The sequence below is a fragment of the Vitis riparia genome, chromosome 15, assembly GCF_004353265.1.
Source record: "Vitis riparia cultivar Riparia Gloire de Montpellier isolate 1030 chromosome 15, EGFV_Vit.rip_1.0, whole genome shotgun sequence".
NCBI classification, from domain to species: domain Eukaryota; kingdom Viridiplantae; phylum Streptophyta; class Magnoliopsida; order Vitales; family Vitaceae; genus Vitis; species Vitis riparia.
The window spans coordinates 14484601-14502146 of NC_048445.1; the positions used below are offsets into that span (position 1 = coordinate 14484601).

Below are 17546 nucleotides of genomic sequence, written 5' to 3' on the forward strand. Positions count from 1 at the left end.
GGAGCAGCCCTTGCCGAATAACCCTTTATGAACCACCGGTAGTAATTAACTAAACCAAGGAAAGATCGGAGTTGAGGTACCTTGGTTAGTGGATCCCATTCCTGGATGGCTTTCACCTTGCTATTATCCATCATTAGCTTGCCATCCTTGATGCGATGCCCTAGGAAGCTCACCTCTTCCTTAGCAAATGAGCATTTCTCCTTCTTCACGTACAACTCGTTCTGCCTCAGGATCTTAAAGACCTTCCTCAAGTGTTCTTCATGCTCCTTTAGAGTGTTACTATAGATGACTATGTCATCCAAGTATACCACCACAAACTTGTCTAAGTATGGGTGGAAGATCTTGTTCATGAGGGTGCAGAATGTTGCTGGGGCATTGGTGAGTCCGAAGGGCATCACTAAGAATTCATATGAGCCGTACCTGGTCACACATGTAGTCTTCGGCTCATCTCCCTCCGCAATCCTGACTTGGTAGTAGCCTGACCTTAAGTCCAGCTTTGTGAAGTACCTTGCCCTTCCAAGTTGATCGAACAAGTCAGCAATGAGCGGGATGGGATACTTGTTCTTCACCGTCACCTTGTTGAGTGCCCGGTAATCTATACACATTTGTAGGGACCCATCATGCTTCTTCTGAAATAAAACTGGCGCGCCATAGGGAGCCTTGGATGGTTGGATGAACCCCGCATCTAGCAACTCCTTGAGTTGTCTCCTTAGCTCTTCCAACTCGGGTGGTGCCATCCTATATGGCCCCATAGTAGGGGGCTTGGCTCCCGGCTCCAACTCAATCTTGTGATCTTCCTCTCTTCTAGGAGGAAGTCTCTTAGGCAGCTCGGGCGGCATCATGTCCTTGAACTCATCAAGGACCCCCTTGATTTCCTTAGTCATGGGTTCTCCCGACCCATCATCATTTTCTTCTTTTAGGGTTGCGAGGTAGGTCACATCTTCCCTCTTTAACCCCTTCTTTACTTGCATAGTGGATAACATAGGGGTCTTGAGCGTACCTTCAGTGACCGTAGGGATCATGCATGGATTTTCCTCCTCTAGGATAGCCATTGAGCGTAGGAAAGGTAGTGGCACGACCTTGACTTTCTGTAGGAAGTCCATTCCTAGCACCATCTTGAAGTCGTCCATGGGTGCCACTGTGAAGTCGACCCTTCCTTCCCACGAGCCGATGTGCATAGTCACCCTACGAGCTACTCCATGTGATGGCTTGGCGGCTGAATTGACTGCCTTGAGCCATCCTTCTTCCTTGGATGCTTGGAGCTCCAGCTTTCTTGCCTCATCCTCCGAGACAAAGTTGTGAGTGGCACCTGAGTCCACCAGGGCCTTGGTGGCCTTCTCGTTCACAACGACCTCCACATACATCAGCCATTTGCTTTGAGGCGTCTTAGGCATCGGCTTGGCCTTAAGGGCATTTAGGAGCTGTAACGATCCCACTTTAGCATCGCCTTCCAGCTCATTTTCCTCAATCATAGCATTTAAAGCCTTCCTCTTAGGGCAGTCCCGTGCCTAATGCGGACCATCGCACAGGAAGCAATTGGTCCTAGGCGTGAACTCCTTCCGCTTGTCCTTGCCTTTGCCATCCTTGCCACTAGGACCCTTGCTTGACCCTTCCTTAGAAGTATGGCCTTGCGACCTCTTGTCTCCCCCACCTTTGGCCTGGTTACCCTTTGGTGGTGGCTTGGGCTTGGAGGAGTCTCCCCTTCTATAATCCACCAAGGATTCGGCTACCGCCATGGCCGTGGCTAGGTCTTGGACACCACGTCTCCTCAACTCTTGCTTGGCCCAACTTTGTAAGTTGTCCATGAAGTTAAACAATAGCTCATCCTCGACCATGTTAGGTATCTCAAGCATAAGAGTAGAGAATTCTTTGACATACTCATGGATCGAGCTCGTGTGCTTGAGACGCTTCAGACTCTTCCTTGCTAGGTAAGCCACGTCTTCGGGATAGAATTGCCTCTTGATCTCTCTCTTAAAGGCGTCCCATGTGTCTATGGTGCACGTCCCTCTCTCTATGTCGGCAAACCGTCGACGCCACCATAGAGTAGCATTATCAGTGAGGTAAAGGGTCGCGGTGCGTACTTTAGCGGCTTCATCCATTAGTGCAATGGCCTCAAAGTAACGCTCCATGTGCCACAAGAAATTATCAAGCTCCTTAGCATCCCTCTTGCCACTGAACGTGTGTGGCTTGGGTACCTCCACCCTTGGTGCCTCATGAGTGGCCATGACTCGTGCTGACACTGCAATCTTGTAGATGGCTAACTCTTGACGAATCTCTTGGTCTCGGGTCTCCATGCGTGCAGCCAAGGCCTCCATCCTTGACTCCACACTAGCGAACATGGTCATGACCTTGTCTTGGAAGGACATGAACTCCTCGTGTGACACCGGCTGAACTTGTGAGCCTAGCACCCCCTCGCGAAGGTCTTGGATCTGCTCCCTTAGATCCTCTAACCCCTTCTCCATGCCTTGCTCGATCAAGTCCACCCTTTCCCGGGTGTCCGCCATGGCTAGCTCCACCTTGGCTAGCCTTGCCTCCATGTTGGCTAAGGCGTTGCGAGACTTATCCTTCTTGCCTCGGCCCCGTGTGGTATGCTCCATCTCCCATCCACGGGTTTGTTCGCTAGTCTCCTCCACGTTAGAGCCCGACATGCTTCCTTTGATATGCCCACCTCGTAACGGCGCTCTGATACCACTTGTCACGGACTTAGTCGTTTACTAAGCTCGTGCGGCACTTAGACAAGCCAAGACGCTTGATCTTGCTAAGTCAGCCTTGCTCCCTAATGCTTAGCTCGCTCGGCTAAGACACTCGCCACTCAAAAGCTTAAGAAGCTTGGTAGGCAACTCCTTAAAGAATGGAAGCTCTTATTAACTCAAGAAAGCCTTTACAAGTGCTTGGATGCTCACTTGCTTGGTGCCTTGTCCAAATGAGGCCCTCACCTATTTATAGGCACCAATGGAACTCTCTGGATCCTTGGAGGGTTCCTTACAACTCAAGACTATTCTAGAATGTCCTACACCATTCTAGGTACAAGCCTATATACAAGTATATACAAGAGTCTTCTAGATTTCTCTAGAAAGCTCCGGACTCCTCTCGTGCCTTCCACCATGGTGTAGAATTGTGTGGATTCCTCTAGGCTTCTCTAGAACCTTCCACACTCTTCCCACTCTAGGAGTCTCCAGGAGCTTCCTTGCTCTATATAAGGCCATGGGGAGGCTCATTTGAATCAGCTTGTGACAATTAGGACCTATATGAGTACTGACTTCCTTATAATCAAATTCTGAAATTGATTCAACATCTTACTACAAAAAGTTAACTGCACTCTAGTAGCCTATGTATATTACAATGAGGCACCAAGTGCTTAGGTCCATAACCTACTATCCACTACATGTAGACATCCCATAAACTAGTGTTTGTAATCCAACAAGGTAGTATTATCACTTATTAAGATTACCTCTCAAATTCTTGAGTTATAGATTCCACTTACTATGTGACCAACTGACATACTTTACCTCTAAAGAGCATATGTCAAATTCCACTAAAGGAATTACTATGACCACAAATTTCAGATCACATGTCATTTGGATCACTCAAGAGGACACATTGTCTCAATCCTATGAAATATCATGATGCCTCTATGAGAATACCTGTTGCCTCTACTGAGAATACTTGTTGTCGCTAGCCTCCATCAACAATGACTTAATCCATAGGGATATATGACCACTTTAGGGTCTCATCCATAGGTCAAAGCCTATTGTTGATTTTGATGCAAGCTCAATATCCTCTAAAGTTTAAGAGTCCACGTAGTATAGTATGTAACTTGGTGAATCATGACATGTCACATACACTAGTGCACTCACCATGGAAATCCATCCCAATGGCCAAGACAAGTCATCCCTTTATTAGGGGGTGCTACACTACAATTTCTACTAGATTGCCCAAATCTGTAAACTAACTATAGACAGTTTATCTACTTACAAGGAACCCATAACTTGTATCTTCTGTGCAGCTCCTAATGCACCTAAGTCATGTACAATGTAAGAGACATGAGCTGAATGCTCAAATCAATATCAATACACCAAAAAAATAGCAATGGGACACTTAAGTCTAGCTTTGTTACATCATGTTTTTATTTTAGGGTCTCAACCCCAATACATATAGCATCACATACTTAAGGCTATCCATTGCAAAGGAATAGGATACCGCCTTAATGCAATCCCTCTCCATAGATGTCCAAGGACATTGATCCTGAGAAAGATAACTCCAAACCTAAAGAGTAACAAACCCTTCTTGGAGTTTTGCATCATGTACTTGACCAAATGCTCATCAATGTAGGTGACATGACATAACTTTTCTATTCTTACAGTCCTAAAGGACGTTAACCCCAAGAATATATTGCATCTTCTTCTAGATTTTTATCTAGAACCAAGTAAACAACTAGATCTTGATTGATGACAATATCCTTACATCATATCTAATGAGTAGGTTGTCATCTACCTACAAGATCTTAGAGCATCACCATGATTCCTTGTGCCTTCTTGTACACACAAGGCTCTTTGTTATGAAAATGTTTGGTTGCAACCATATCTTCCTTTATTTCAACTTAGATTTGAAAACTGTTTGAATTATTAGATTTTTTACTTTTTAAGTTTTGAAACCTTATGTGACTTGCCTCACAAATCTCAAGTGAGACTATTGTCACAGGATGCTTCAAATGAGCCTCCTCATGGGCTTATATAGAGCCCAGGAAGCTTCCGAAGACTCCTATACCTAGCTATTAGTGGGAAGAGTGTGGAAAGTTCTAGAGATGCCTAGAGAAGTCCACACACCTCTACACTATGGTGGAAGGCATGAGAGAAGTCTAGAGCTTTCTAGAGAATTCTAGAGATCTCTTGTACATAGGCTTGTACTTGTGTAGGGTATTCTAGAATATTCTTGAATTGTAAGGAACCCTCCAAGGTTCTAGAGAGTTCCATTGGTGCCTATAAATAGGTGAGGGCCTCATTTGGCCAAGGCACCAAGCAAGTGAGCTTATAAGCAATGTATAGCTTCCTTTAAAAGCAATAAAACTTCCATTCTTTAAGAGTCGCCTACTACGCCTTCTAAAACTTCTGAGTCGCAAGGGTCTTAGCCTAGCAAGCTAAGCATTAGGAATAGGGCTGATAGCAAGATCAAGTGTCTTAACTTGTCTAAGTGCCGCACGAGCTTAGGAAGAGACTAAGTCCGTGACAAGTGGTATTAGAGCACGACTATGAAGCGGGCATAGTAAAGGAAGCATGTCGGGATCTAACGTAGAGGAGACTAGCGAGCAAATCTGTAGGAGGGAGATCGAGCCTACTACACGGGGCAGGGACAGGAAGGATAAGTCTCGTGATGCCATAGCCAACATGGAGGTAGGACTAGCCAAGGTGGAGATAGCCATGGCAGAAACCCGGGAATGGGTAGACTTGATCAAGCAAGGCCTGGAGAAGGGCTTAGAGGATATAAAGAAGTATATCCAAGACCTTCGTGAGGGGGTGCTAGGCTCACAAGTTCAATCGGTGTCACATAAGGAGTTCATGTCCTTCCAAGGCAAGGTCATGAGCATGTTTGCTAGTGTAGAGTCAAGGGTGGAGGCCTTGGCTGTGTGCATGGAGGCCCCGAGGCCAAGAGGTTTGACAAGAGTTGACCATCTATAAGACTGCCATATCAACATGAGTCATGGCCACTCATGAGGTACCAAGGGTGGAGGTATCCAAGCCACACACGTTCAGTGGCAAGAGGGATGCCAAGGAGTTGGATAACTTCTTGTGGCACATGGAGCGCTACTTTGAGGCTATCACACTAATGGATGAAGCCACTAAGGTACGCACCGTGACCCTCACTGATAATGCCACTCTATGGTGGCGTCAAAGGTTTGCTGATATAGAAAAAATGACGTTCACCTTAGACACATGGGATGCTTTTAAGCGAGAGATCAAAATGCAATTCTACCCTGAGAACGTGGCTTACTTAGCAAAGAAGAATATGAAGCGTCTCAAGCACACGGGCTCGATCCGTGAGTATGTCAAAGAGTTCTCTATGCTTATGCTTGAGATACATAACATGTCTGAGGAGGAGCTACTGTTCAATTTCATGGACAACTTGCAAAGTTGGGCCGAGCAAGAGTTGAGGAGACATGGTGTCCAAGACCTAGCCACGACCATGGTAGTAGCAGAATCCTTGGTGGAATATAAAAGGAGAGACTCCAAGCCTAAGCCACAGTCCAAGGGTAATCATGCTAAAGGTAGGGGAGACAAGGGATCACAAGGCTACCCTTCTATGGAAGGATCAAGTAAAGGCCCTAGCGGCAAGGATGACAAAGGCAAGGATAAATGGAAGGAGTTCAAGCCTAAGACTAATTGTTTCCTATGTGATGGTCCACACTGGGCACAGGATTGTCCCAAGAGGAAAGCTCTAAATGCTATGATTGAGGAAAATGAGAAAGAGGGCGATGCTCATGTGGGATCATTGCAACTCCTAAACGCCCTCAAGGTCAAGTTGGTGCCTAAGACACCTCAAAGCAAATGGCTAATGTATATAGAGGCCTTTGTAAATGGGAAGGCCACCAAAGCCTTGGTGGACACTGGTGCCACTCATAACTTTGTCTCGGAGGATGAGGCAAAACGGCTAGAGCTCAAAGCATCCAAAGAAGGAGGTTGGCTTAAGACAGTTAATTTCGCTGCCAAGCCATCACACGGAGTAGCTCACGGGGTGACTATGCACACCATCTCATGGGAAGGAAAGGTCGACTTCACAATGGCACCCATGGATGACTTCAAGATGGTACTAGGGATGGACTTCCTACAAAAGGTCAAGGTCCTGCCATTACCCTTCCTACGCTCAATGGCTATTCTAGAAGAGGAGAAGCCATGCATGGTCCCTACGGTCATCGAAGGTTCGTCCAAGACCCCTATGTTATCAGCTATGTAAGTAAAAAGGGGGTTAAAGAGGAAAGAGGTGACCTACCTCGCCACCCTTAAGGAAGAAAGAGATGATGGGTCAGAAGAACCCATGCCTAAGGAAATTGAGAAAGTCCTTGATGAGTTCAAGGACATGATGCTGCTTGAATTGCCTAAAAGACTTCCTCCTAGGAGAAATGAAGATCATAAGATCGAGTTGGAGCCGGGAGCTAAGCCTCCTGCTATGGGGCCATACAGAATGACACCATCAGAGTTGGAGGAGCTAAGAAGACAACTTAAGGAGTTGTTGGACACAAGGTTCATCCAACCATCCAAGGCTCCCTATGGCATGCCGGTCTTATTTTAGAAGAAGCATGATGGGTCCTTATGGATGTGTATTGACTATCAGGCACTCAACAAGGTGACGGTAAAGAACAAGTACCCTATTATGCTCATTGCTGACTTGTTTGATCAGCTTGGTAGGGCGAGATACTTCACGAAGCTAGACTTAAGGTTGGGCTACTATCAAGTAAGGATTACGGAGGGGGATGAGCTGAAGACTACATGTGTGACCAGGTACGACTCATTTAATAATGCCCTTCAGTCTCACCAATGCCCTAACAACGTTTTGCACACTCATGAATAAGATCTTCCACCCATACTTAGACAAGTTCGTGGTAGTATACTTGGATGACATAGTCATCTATAGTAACACCCTGAAGGAGCACGTAAAGCATTCAAGGGAGGTCTTTAAGATCCTAAGACAGAACGAGCTATATGTAAAGAAGGAGAAATGCTCATTTGCTAAGGAAGAAGTGAGCTTCCTAAGGCATTACATCAAGGATAGCAAGCTGATGATGGATGGTAGCAAGGTGAAAGCCATCCAAGAATGGAATCCACTAACCAAGGTACCTCAACTCAGATCTTTCCTTGGTTTAGTTAATTACAACCGGCGGTTCATCAAAGGTCATTTGACAAGGGCAACTCCACTCACTGATCTTCTTAAGAAGAACAAGGCATGAGAATGGGACGAAAGGTGCCAACAAGCCTTTGAGAATCTAAAGAAGGCTGTGACTGAGGAGCCGGTGTTGACACTACTTGACGACACCAAGGTTTTTGAGGTACACACGTATGCATCTGATGGCCTTCGAGAGCTGCAAACTAAATGACATGGAGATGTGCTACACAGTGTAGGAAAATGAGATGACCGCCATTGTCCATTACTTGCGCACTTGGAGGCACTATCTTCTAGGGTCTCGCTTTATAGTGAAGACCAACAATATTGCCACTAGCTACTTCTAAACATAGAAAAAGCTGAATCCTAAGCAAGCTAGGTGGCAAGACTTCCTGATCGAGTTCGACTATACGCTGGAGTATAAGCCAGGAAGTGCTAATCATGTGGCCGACGCCCTAAGCCGTAAGGCAAAGCTAACATCCATGACGAGCCAGCCCTAAGGAGACATAATGGATCTTCTAAGGGAGGGGCTGCAACATGTTCAACTGGCAAAGAGCCTCATCGCCCTGGCTCATGAATGGAAGACTAAGCGGTTTTGGGTAGAGGACGACCTACTCTACACTAAGGGGAGACGACTCTACGTGCCTAAGTAGGGGAACATAAGGAGAAATCTGATTAAGGAGTTCCATGACACCAAGTGCACTGGGCACCCCGGGCAACGGTGCACGAGGGCACTACTTGAGTCAGCTTACTACTGGCCTCAAATACGGGATGAAGTTGAGGCCTATGTAAGGACTTGTCTTATATGCCAACAAGACAAGGTGGAGCAGCGACAACCTAGAGGCCTATTGGAACCACTACCAATAGCAGAATGCCCATGGGACAGCGTCACCATGGACTTCATCATCAGGCTATCCAAGTCGGAGGACAACGACTCTATCATAGTAATAGTGGACAAGTTCTCTAAGTATGCGACTTTCATAGCAGCCTTTATTAACTGCACTACGGAAGAGACGACAAAGCTATTCTTAAGGCATGTGGTCAAGTATTGGGGGTTGCCTAAGTACATTATTAGTGATCGCGATCCACATTTCACTGGGAAGTTTTGGACGGAGCTATTCAAGCTTATGGGTTCGGAGCTTCACTTCTCTACAAGCTTTCACCTACAGGCAGATGGGCAGACTAAGTGGGTGAATGCGTTGCTAAAGCTATACTTGAGACACTTCGTGAGTGCCAACCAGAAGGATTGGGCTAAGTTGCTAGATATAACCCAGTTCTCATACAACTTGCAAAGGAGTGAGGCAACCAACAAGAGTCCATTCGAGCTAGCCATAGGGCAGCAACCATTAACTCCTCACACACTAATGATAGGCTATACAGGGAGAAGTCCAGCGACTTTCAAGATCGCTAAGGGATGGCACGAGCAATCTGACATAGCACGCTCCTACTTGGATAAAGCCACTAAGAAGATGAAGAAGTGGGCTGACAAGAAACGACGTCACATAGAGTACAAGTTCAGAGACATGGTGCTTGTCAAGCTCCTTCCCCAACAATTCAAATCCCTAAGGCTGGTGCATAAGGGCCTTCTGAGGAGGTATGAAGGACCATTCCCCATACTTGGGAGGTCGACAAGGTGTCTTACAAAGTTGAGTTATCGCCAAAGTTAAAGATTCATCTTGTCTTCCACGTAAGTTACTTATAACCATATCACGAAGACAAGGATGATCCAAGCTGAGGGTTTTCTAAAAGGGCACCTACAACAGTCATGACCTCTATGACAAGGAGGTAGAACACATCATTGCAGACCGAGTCATTAGGAGATGAGGTGTGCCTCCTGCTACGGAGTACTTAGTGAAATGGAAGGGACTACTAGAGAGCGAGGCTAGTTGGGAGCCAGCAGATGCACTATGGCAGTTCCAAGAGCAGATTGAGCGGTTTCGGCCAGAAGGCGTGACAAGGATGTTTGTGGCTTAGGTGGGGGAGAGTGTCACAGGATGCTTCAAATGAGCCTCTCCATGGGCTTATATAGAGCCTAGGAAGATTTTGGAGACTCCTACACCTAGCTATTAGTGGAAAGAGTGTGGAAAGTTCTAGAGATGCGTAGAAAAGTCCACACACCTCTACACTATGGTGGAAGGCATGAAAGAAGTCCAGGGCTTTCTAGTGAATTCTAGAAATCCCTTGTACATAGAGCTGTGTAGGGTATTTTAGAATATTCTTGAATTGTAAGGAACCCTCCAAGGTTCTAGAGAGTTCCATTGGTGCTTATAAATAGGTGAGGGCCTCATTGGGCCAAAGCACCAAGCAAGTGAGCTTCCAAGCATTGTATAGCTTCCTTTAAAAGCAATAAAGCTTCCATTCTTTAAGAGTCGCCTACTACGCCTTCTAAAACTTCCGAGTCGCGAGTGTCTTAGCCTAGCAAGCTAAGCATTGGGAGTAGGGCCGACTTAGCAAGATCAAGTGTCTTGACTTGTCTAAGTTCTGCATGAGCTTAGAAAGAGACTAAGTCCGTGACACTATGCTTAGAATTTAATACAAAGTCAAAATTGATTTTCTTTAGTGTCATTCATGTTTCCTCTTGGTTTGATTCTTACTTCAACTCATTTCTCACATGTTTTCATTCTCTCTAACCATCTTTATAGGTTTTGTCTTTCATCTCTTATGCCCATCTTTTGCTTTTTTTTTTTAGCTTTGCTTGGCTCTCATCTTCTTTCAAAAACCCCAAGTCTCCTCTTTTAACTATTGAACCCCATTTCCTCTATCATTGTTGAAGGTGAATTTGTCACTTTAATATATTTTTTTTCATCTCTTTACTTGAAAAGTTCAAAGTAAATATTAGCACCAAAACTAGAGTCTTAGCACTAATTTGAGTTAAGTAATTTGAATCTTTATATTGTATGTGTTATTAGCTCACATATTTTGACTCCAATCATTGATACAGTTTGAATCAAGGAAATGGATTTGACAATAAACCTACAAAAATCAGTCAAGTGAAATTTTAAAAAGAGCCACTAAGATGAATAAATTGGGATTTGAGAGATGAATGAATGAATGAATGAATGAATGAATTGAGGTTTGAAATATATGGGATACATATATGGGGATGAAAAACTTTATGAAAATAAGTCGAATGAAACTATTAATTATGAAACTACATTCCTTGAATCAAACTTCAAAATGAAGGGTTGAATGAAGAATATCTACTTAAAAAGGGACTCTACCCAATTACTTAACACAACCCCACTGTGAAAGATGGTGTCTATGTGATCCACCACATGATCTTTATTTCTTAAAAAGAAAAAAAATATATTTAAAATATGATGGAAGTAATTTTGAAAATAGGTATAGTTTCTATTCTGATTACATATAAATCTAAGAATTATTTATATTTGTAATGTCAAGTTAATTAAAGAAAATAGTCAATCTTAATAAATGATTTTTAAACAAGTTATTTTGTTTTACTTGTTTTATAATATTATTTTGAGAAAAGTGGGTTTTGACTCACTAATTTTAAAAATATAGAAAAAGGAACCCTAACTTCTATAAATCATTTTTATCTTCATTAATTTAAAAATATTTTAAAATATATGCACTTTTTCAAAAGTTAGATAATTATTTCTTGAAATACCCTTTTAGTTAATAATTTTAAATAAAATGATCAAAAACTTAATTTATCATTTTAATTTAATAAAAGTATCTTATAAATAAATATGTTAATTTTTTACTATTTAATATTGCTAGGATCCTCAAGTGATAAATAAAAATTTTCTAATTCCCTAATATTTAATTTTTATATTTTTATTTTCAAAGTTTTTTTAATTTTAATTATATTTTTAATTTTTAAAATTTCTTATTTTAATCTATTAAAAAAATTGTCAATAGTATTATTAACTTGGCAATTAAAAAGTCATTTAATGAAATAATTATCTAACTTATGAAAAAATACATATGGAAAAGTGAGTTTTGACTCATATAGAAAAAAGAACACCAAAATTTTTAAATCAATATTATTTTCATCTATTTAAAAATAATTTGAAATACATGCATTTTTTAATGAGTCATATAATTATTCCCTAAAATGCCTTTTTTACTTATGATGTTATCAACATCAATTGACAACTAGATTACTTTAAGTAAATATTTTCCTTCCTTTAGATATTTTATTATTATTATTATTCTTATTATTATTATTTTATTTTATATTTCATTTTTTTTCTTTTGGGATTTTCTTGGCTACCAATAATCACATCAAGAATTTTACATAAAAAAAATTAAAAACAAAAATATATTACTTTTTTTTTTCCAGTATATCTATCTGATGAAACTAAAAACAAAACAAAATACCCTAAACAATCAGAGTCTTTGAAATTAACCTCAACTTACCCTAATGAAAAAAATTCCTAAAGAGATCAAGGTAAAAACCATAAATTTATTCCCAATAAACTCAAACTCACCTACAATCCACTAAGATTTCACCTATTTCTAATGTCCATACTCTTGAAATTACCTTACTTTTGTTATAGGATGTTTGTTTATGAAAAAAAATAAAAACAAAAAAAGAGTCTCAACTCTTCCTACAAGATGTTCGTTTCTGGAGAAAAAAAAAATCAAAATAATAAAATAATAATAATAATAATAATAAATATCTAAAAGGAAGGGAAATAATTACACGAAGTCTAGTTATTAATTGATATTGATGACATCACAAGTAAAATGAACTTTTAAGGAAATAATTAGATGATTCCTTAAAAAATGCATGTATTTAAAATCATTTTTTAAACAATGAATATAATATCGATTTAAAAAATTTAGGGTCCTTTTTTTTTTTCCATATATTTTCATATGAATCAAAACCTACTTTTCCTTATTTTAAAATATTTTTAAATTATTGAAGATAAAACTAATTTTTAAGATATATCTTCCCGAATTTCATATCAAGATCTACATATATTGGAAATATCGAAGATATGTCAGATTAAATAATTTAAAAATATATAAATTTTAAATTAATTTTAATTATATTTGATTTTCTTTTTTATTTCTTACCGTGAAAGCAAACATGAAAAAACCGTTTTTCTTATTATTATTTTTTTCCTAATATTTTTTGAGAACCAAACATAACCTAAGAGTCCGTTTAACAGTGATTCCAAAAAGTGTTTGTAAACCTTTTAATACTTAATTTTTAATTTTAATTTTTTAACACTTTAAAAAACCATTGCCAAATAGGTTTCCTTGAGAGATTAAAATTAACCAGATGTTGAGATAAGATCACCTCAAATGCTAAATAATAATTTGGTATCTATTATCTTAAGAATATCATATTACAATAAATATGTAGAGTAAAAATTGTACTATTAATAATAATACAGCTTAAAAATTTTAAAAATACAAATTGTAAGTTTTATATTAAAAAATAAAAAAGGAAGCCGAGATTAATGTGGTTTACCTACCATTAAAAAGATTTATTTATTTATTCTGAAATAATAGAGAAGAATTAATATTTGAAAAGTATTGGAACACCTTTCATATACGATATTAATATAAAATTTAGAAAATATTTTTAAAAGTTTAAAAAATCACTTAGAGTCTGTTTTACAGTAATTTTAGGAAGTGTTTCTACCTCTTTTAACGCTTGAAAAATAAAAAAATTTAAATGCTAAAAAGATTAATATCGCTTCTTAGAATCATTACCAAGCATGCTTTTATACAATCGTACGGTTGAAAAATGCTCATGCCAAAAAAGACATGTGATGTAAAAGACAATACCCAAAAAAGGATTAGTAATAATAATAAAAGGTGGCATAGGTGTCCATATCTAGGTGGAAGAAACAAAAATTTCTCACATACGCCTAACCGTGGCACACGGTGTACAAATCCAGAACCAGTCGCATGCTTCACCCAACTTAGATCAGACAAATTATACATCAATTCTCCTTCAAATTAATTCCAGCAATCCAACAATAAGAATGATGATAATAAACTCTGGCTGGTCAACTGAATTGTAACTAAAACACTCTACAATTTTAGGAAATTTCCAGGAAAACGCCCCGAGGGTTTTAGGCAAGTTCCAAGAATACGCCCACAATCTTAAACCAACAGGCCAGCTGCTAGTATCCCGCCAACGCAACTATGAAATAATCGGACATTGAAGATCTGTCAGCTTGCTCGAAGGTGGCCTCGTCTCCCAAGGTGTATTATATATGTAGATTGGATATGAAGCCTCACTGCTTCAACAAGAGCATCGTCTAATTAATCTATCATTTCCGGGAAGAGAGAAGCACCTCTGCTCTCTTTATCACTCAAAAATAATGAATGAAGAACTGAAGCAGAAGCACACAGGGTTGTGGTTTGGGGAGGATGTGGACATCCTGTTCAATGACTGGCCCGCAGGTCACAGCAAATTCCTTTTCTCCTTTGCTATATTTCTTGTGTTCACCATATCTCTGTTCGCTCATATTTATGCAATGACTCCCTTGAGCACCCCCAAGATGGATCCTAAGAGCCTGCTCCGACATGCTGCCATTCATGCCTTCCGCACTTTCATCATCTACTTGGTCCCCCTCTGTGTCATCACCTTCAACCTCGATGTCTTAATCACACTACTCCTTGGACAGCTTACCGGCTTCTTGGCTCTCACATTCTACGCCCAATATCATCAACCCCGCTGATTCCGAAGCCTCACTGCCACAAATCTTACTTTTAAATTTGTTGGTTTTATAGTGAAGGGTAAAGGGTAAAGGGTGATATAGCAATATTCCTGGTTTTTATCACAAATTTTGTACGTACATGTAGGCTGTAGCTAATTAATAGAGGCGGAAGAGGTGAATGCCCGGATGAGGAACTTCATATATGGTTAATTTCAGTGCAGCTTTGTTGATGATCACTTTCTTCTGTGAGTCTATTACAAGTTAGTCATTACTAGGATTACCATATTTAACATAAGATGGTGCAGCTTTAGCTCATACCATCTTAATCATGCTCCATCACATGTCTATCTTAATCATATATTGTTTCTAATTTATGCTATTACATCACTAATTACATTGAATTTGATCACCACACCATGCAACAAAATCAATCAATGCGTTACAATATCTAACCCAAGCGGCACTTCGTACGTCTTAACAATAAAATCATGATTTAAAGATTTTCAATTGAATTTAACTTATATTTCAAAATTTTAATTTTCCCCTAAGGAAGTTAAATACAAAAGAGGAAGTGAAGGAAAAAACATTCAATATTTTTTATATCTAAACCAAACAAGTATTGTTTTAACATTTTTTTTCCTAGTCTAATATAGCATTCACTACAAGGAAAGAAGGGCTATAGATGAAAAGCCTACAACTATATCCTATTGTTGCGGTAAAAGCTGGCCGTGACAAAGTGACTATAGGTGGTGCAACCAAAGGCTTTAGTCACGGCCAATCGAATTTCCCCCACTATAGCTGCAAAGATAAGGCAACGACCATGAGTAGAGTGTGACTGAAATGATCAAATATAGCTATGGCTGTGTATCTTCCCCACTAAAATTGTATTTTTTCCTCTTCTGGCAGATATAAGATTCCTATAGTTACACACTGTCAATTGTTGAGACAAAAAGTATTCTATAGAGAACATTTAGTGGTGGTTAAATTTTGACCATCACCACAAGTTCTTTTAATACTTTTAAAATAATTCATTAAATAGAGAAATTTTATGAGATGATAGTACTATTTCTAGTTTTCAGTAATAAAATATTCACATATTCCATTAAAACTGGATTGATATTTCAAACATGTCTCAATTGTAACTACATGAGCTTATTGTAGAAAAATATGTCATAAAAATAACCACCATGTCTAATGTCATTAATTATACAATGGAAGTGTATAGTTGATACAAGGACCTTGACATAGTGTGGACCCCGCATTTTGCTCGATGCGTTCCCACTCGATGGCGAAACTCGCTTTTTATTTTATTTAATGAAAATTTGATTTTTAGAAAAAAATACTTGGAGTTGCCACTTATTTTTGTTTTATTTTTTTAAGGGAAAAATCAAATAAGAAAGAAAACCCTAAGTGTGACTTTTGAAGGAAAAAAACGGGTCTGTAAAAAACCAAGTTTAGGTCTGGGGGTCAGGTTACTTATTGGGAATGTACGGTGGTGAGCCGTAGCACCCCTCTAAGCCCACATACGTACGGCCTCTACTAAACGAATTGAGGAAATTGTGGCAATTAATTAATTAATTATGGATACCAAGAAAAATAATCAATATACAAGTCATGGTGAGAACTAATATGCACAAAAACAATAATGAAATCTAATTACAAAAATGCACAAAATAAATAATAAGAGAATTATGCAAAATGATTTATTGAAATAAATAAATAAAATATATTAAAAAAAGTTTTAAAGAAATTTCAAAGGATTTTATTAAAAATGATTTTGAATTAACGATTTCCATTTATTTACTTATAAAAAGAAACAATTTATTTTTTCAATTTTAATTGTATTCAATTTAAAAAAAAAAAAACTATTTACACTTATTGTATCAAAAGAATTCATTACAAAATTTCAATTTGGGTACAAAAATTATTTTTCACTTGCTTTTACTAGAAAATAATGAATTTTTGCAATTTTATTTACAAAAGTATTTTGGTTCATTTTCATTTAAAAAAGTGATTTTTACAAATTATTTAAAATGACATAACTTTATTTGCAAAAGAAATTTTAATTAAAAGGAAAAAATAAAAATAAAATTAAAAATAAAAATATAAATAAATAAATCATCTATTTCTAAAAATGACTTTTAATCCAATTTTAATTAAGTAAAAGAATTTTTTTTTAAAAAAAAACATTTAAAAATTAATTTTTGGGACAACTTTATTTACAAAACAATATTTAGAAAATTTTTGTTAAAGAAAGAAATTTTTGGACAAATATTATTTAAAAACAAAATTTCAAATTCCATTAAAAACATTTCTTTTGGATTTTTCTAAATGCATTTTTTTGAATTTTTATAAATAAAAAATAAAATAAAATAAGATAAAAACTTTCTTTTATTAAAAATAATATTTTAAAATTGTTATTTTATTAAAACACATTTACTGACTTCTTCCTCTCATTTAAACAAAATTTCTAGTTTATTCGATGTTCAATTCTGTACACACTCAATAAATACATGTGAACAAATATTTCTACAAACTAATAAAAATAAAACCATATAAAAAGTGAGAAATAAAATATGTACCCAAATAAACTTACAATAAGTTCCACGTGTCACCAATTCGTACTCAGCCAACAAGATTGCAGAATGGGTCAATGCAAAAACAAGAATAACACAGATGTAAATATTCAGAGATGTATAAAATTCCAAACAAATATTCAAACCCAAATTCCAATTTCAAATTAGTCCCATAAATTTCGTCAATTAAAATGAGCCCAAATTACTATAGTTTTTTAACCTAGAACATCCAAATTAATAACCAAAAATACAAACACAATCAACCAAACCTAAAATGGGATAAATTAAAATAAATTCTACTAGACCTAAATTTAATATTTCATAATCTAAGCCTAGTTTAATATACACCACAATTGTCCCATGTCCGAATTAAACAATTCAAATTGGCCAAGCCCATATCAAATATTCAAATAATCCAACAAATTGCACCCACATTATGGGCCCCAAAATT

General features: G+C 38.4%; 1 protein-coding gene across 1 annotated transcript; it reads left to right on the forward strand.

The window, feature by feature from the left end:
* The first annotated feature begins 14180 nt into the window (after positions 1 to 14180).
* LOC117931993 (copper transporter 3-like) lies at positions 14181 to 14540 on the forward strand. Its single transcript, XM_034853051.1, has one exon. It carries the CDS (start codon positions 14181 to 14183, stop codon positions 14538 to 14540), a length of 360 nt encoding a protein of 119 aa, XP_034708942.1.
* Positions 14541 to 17546: the final 3006 nt, after the last annotated feature.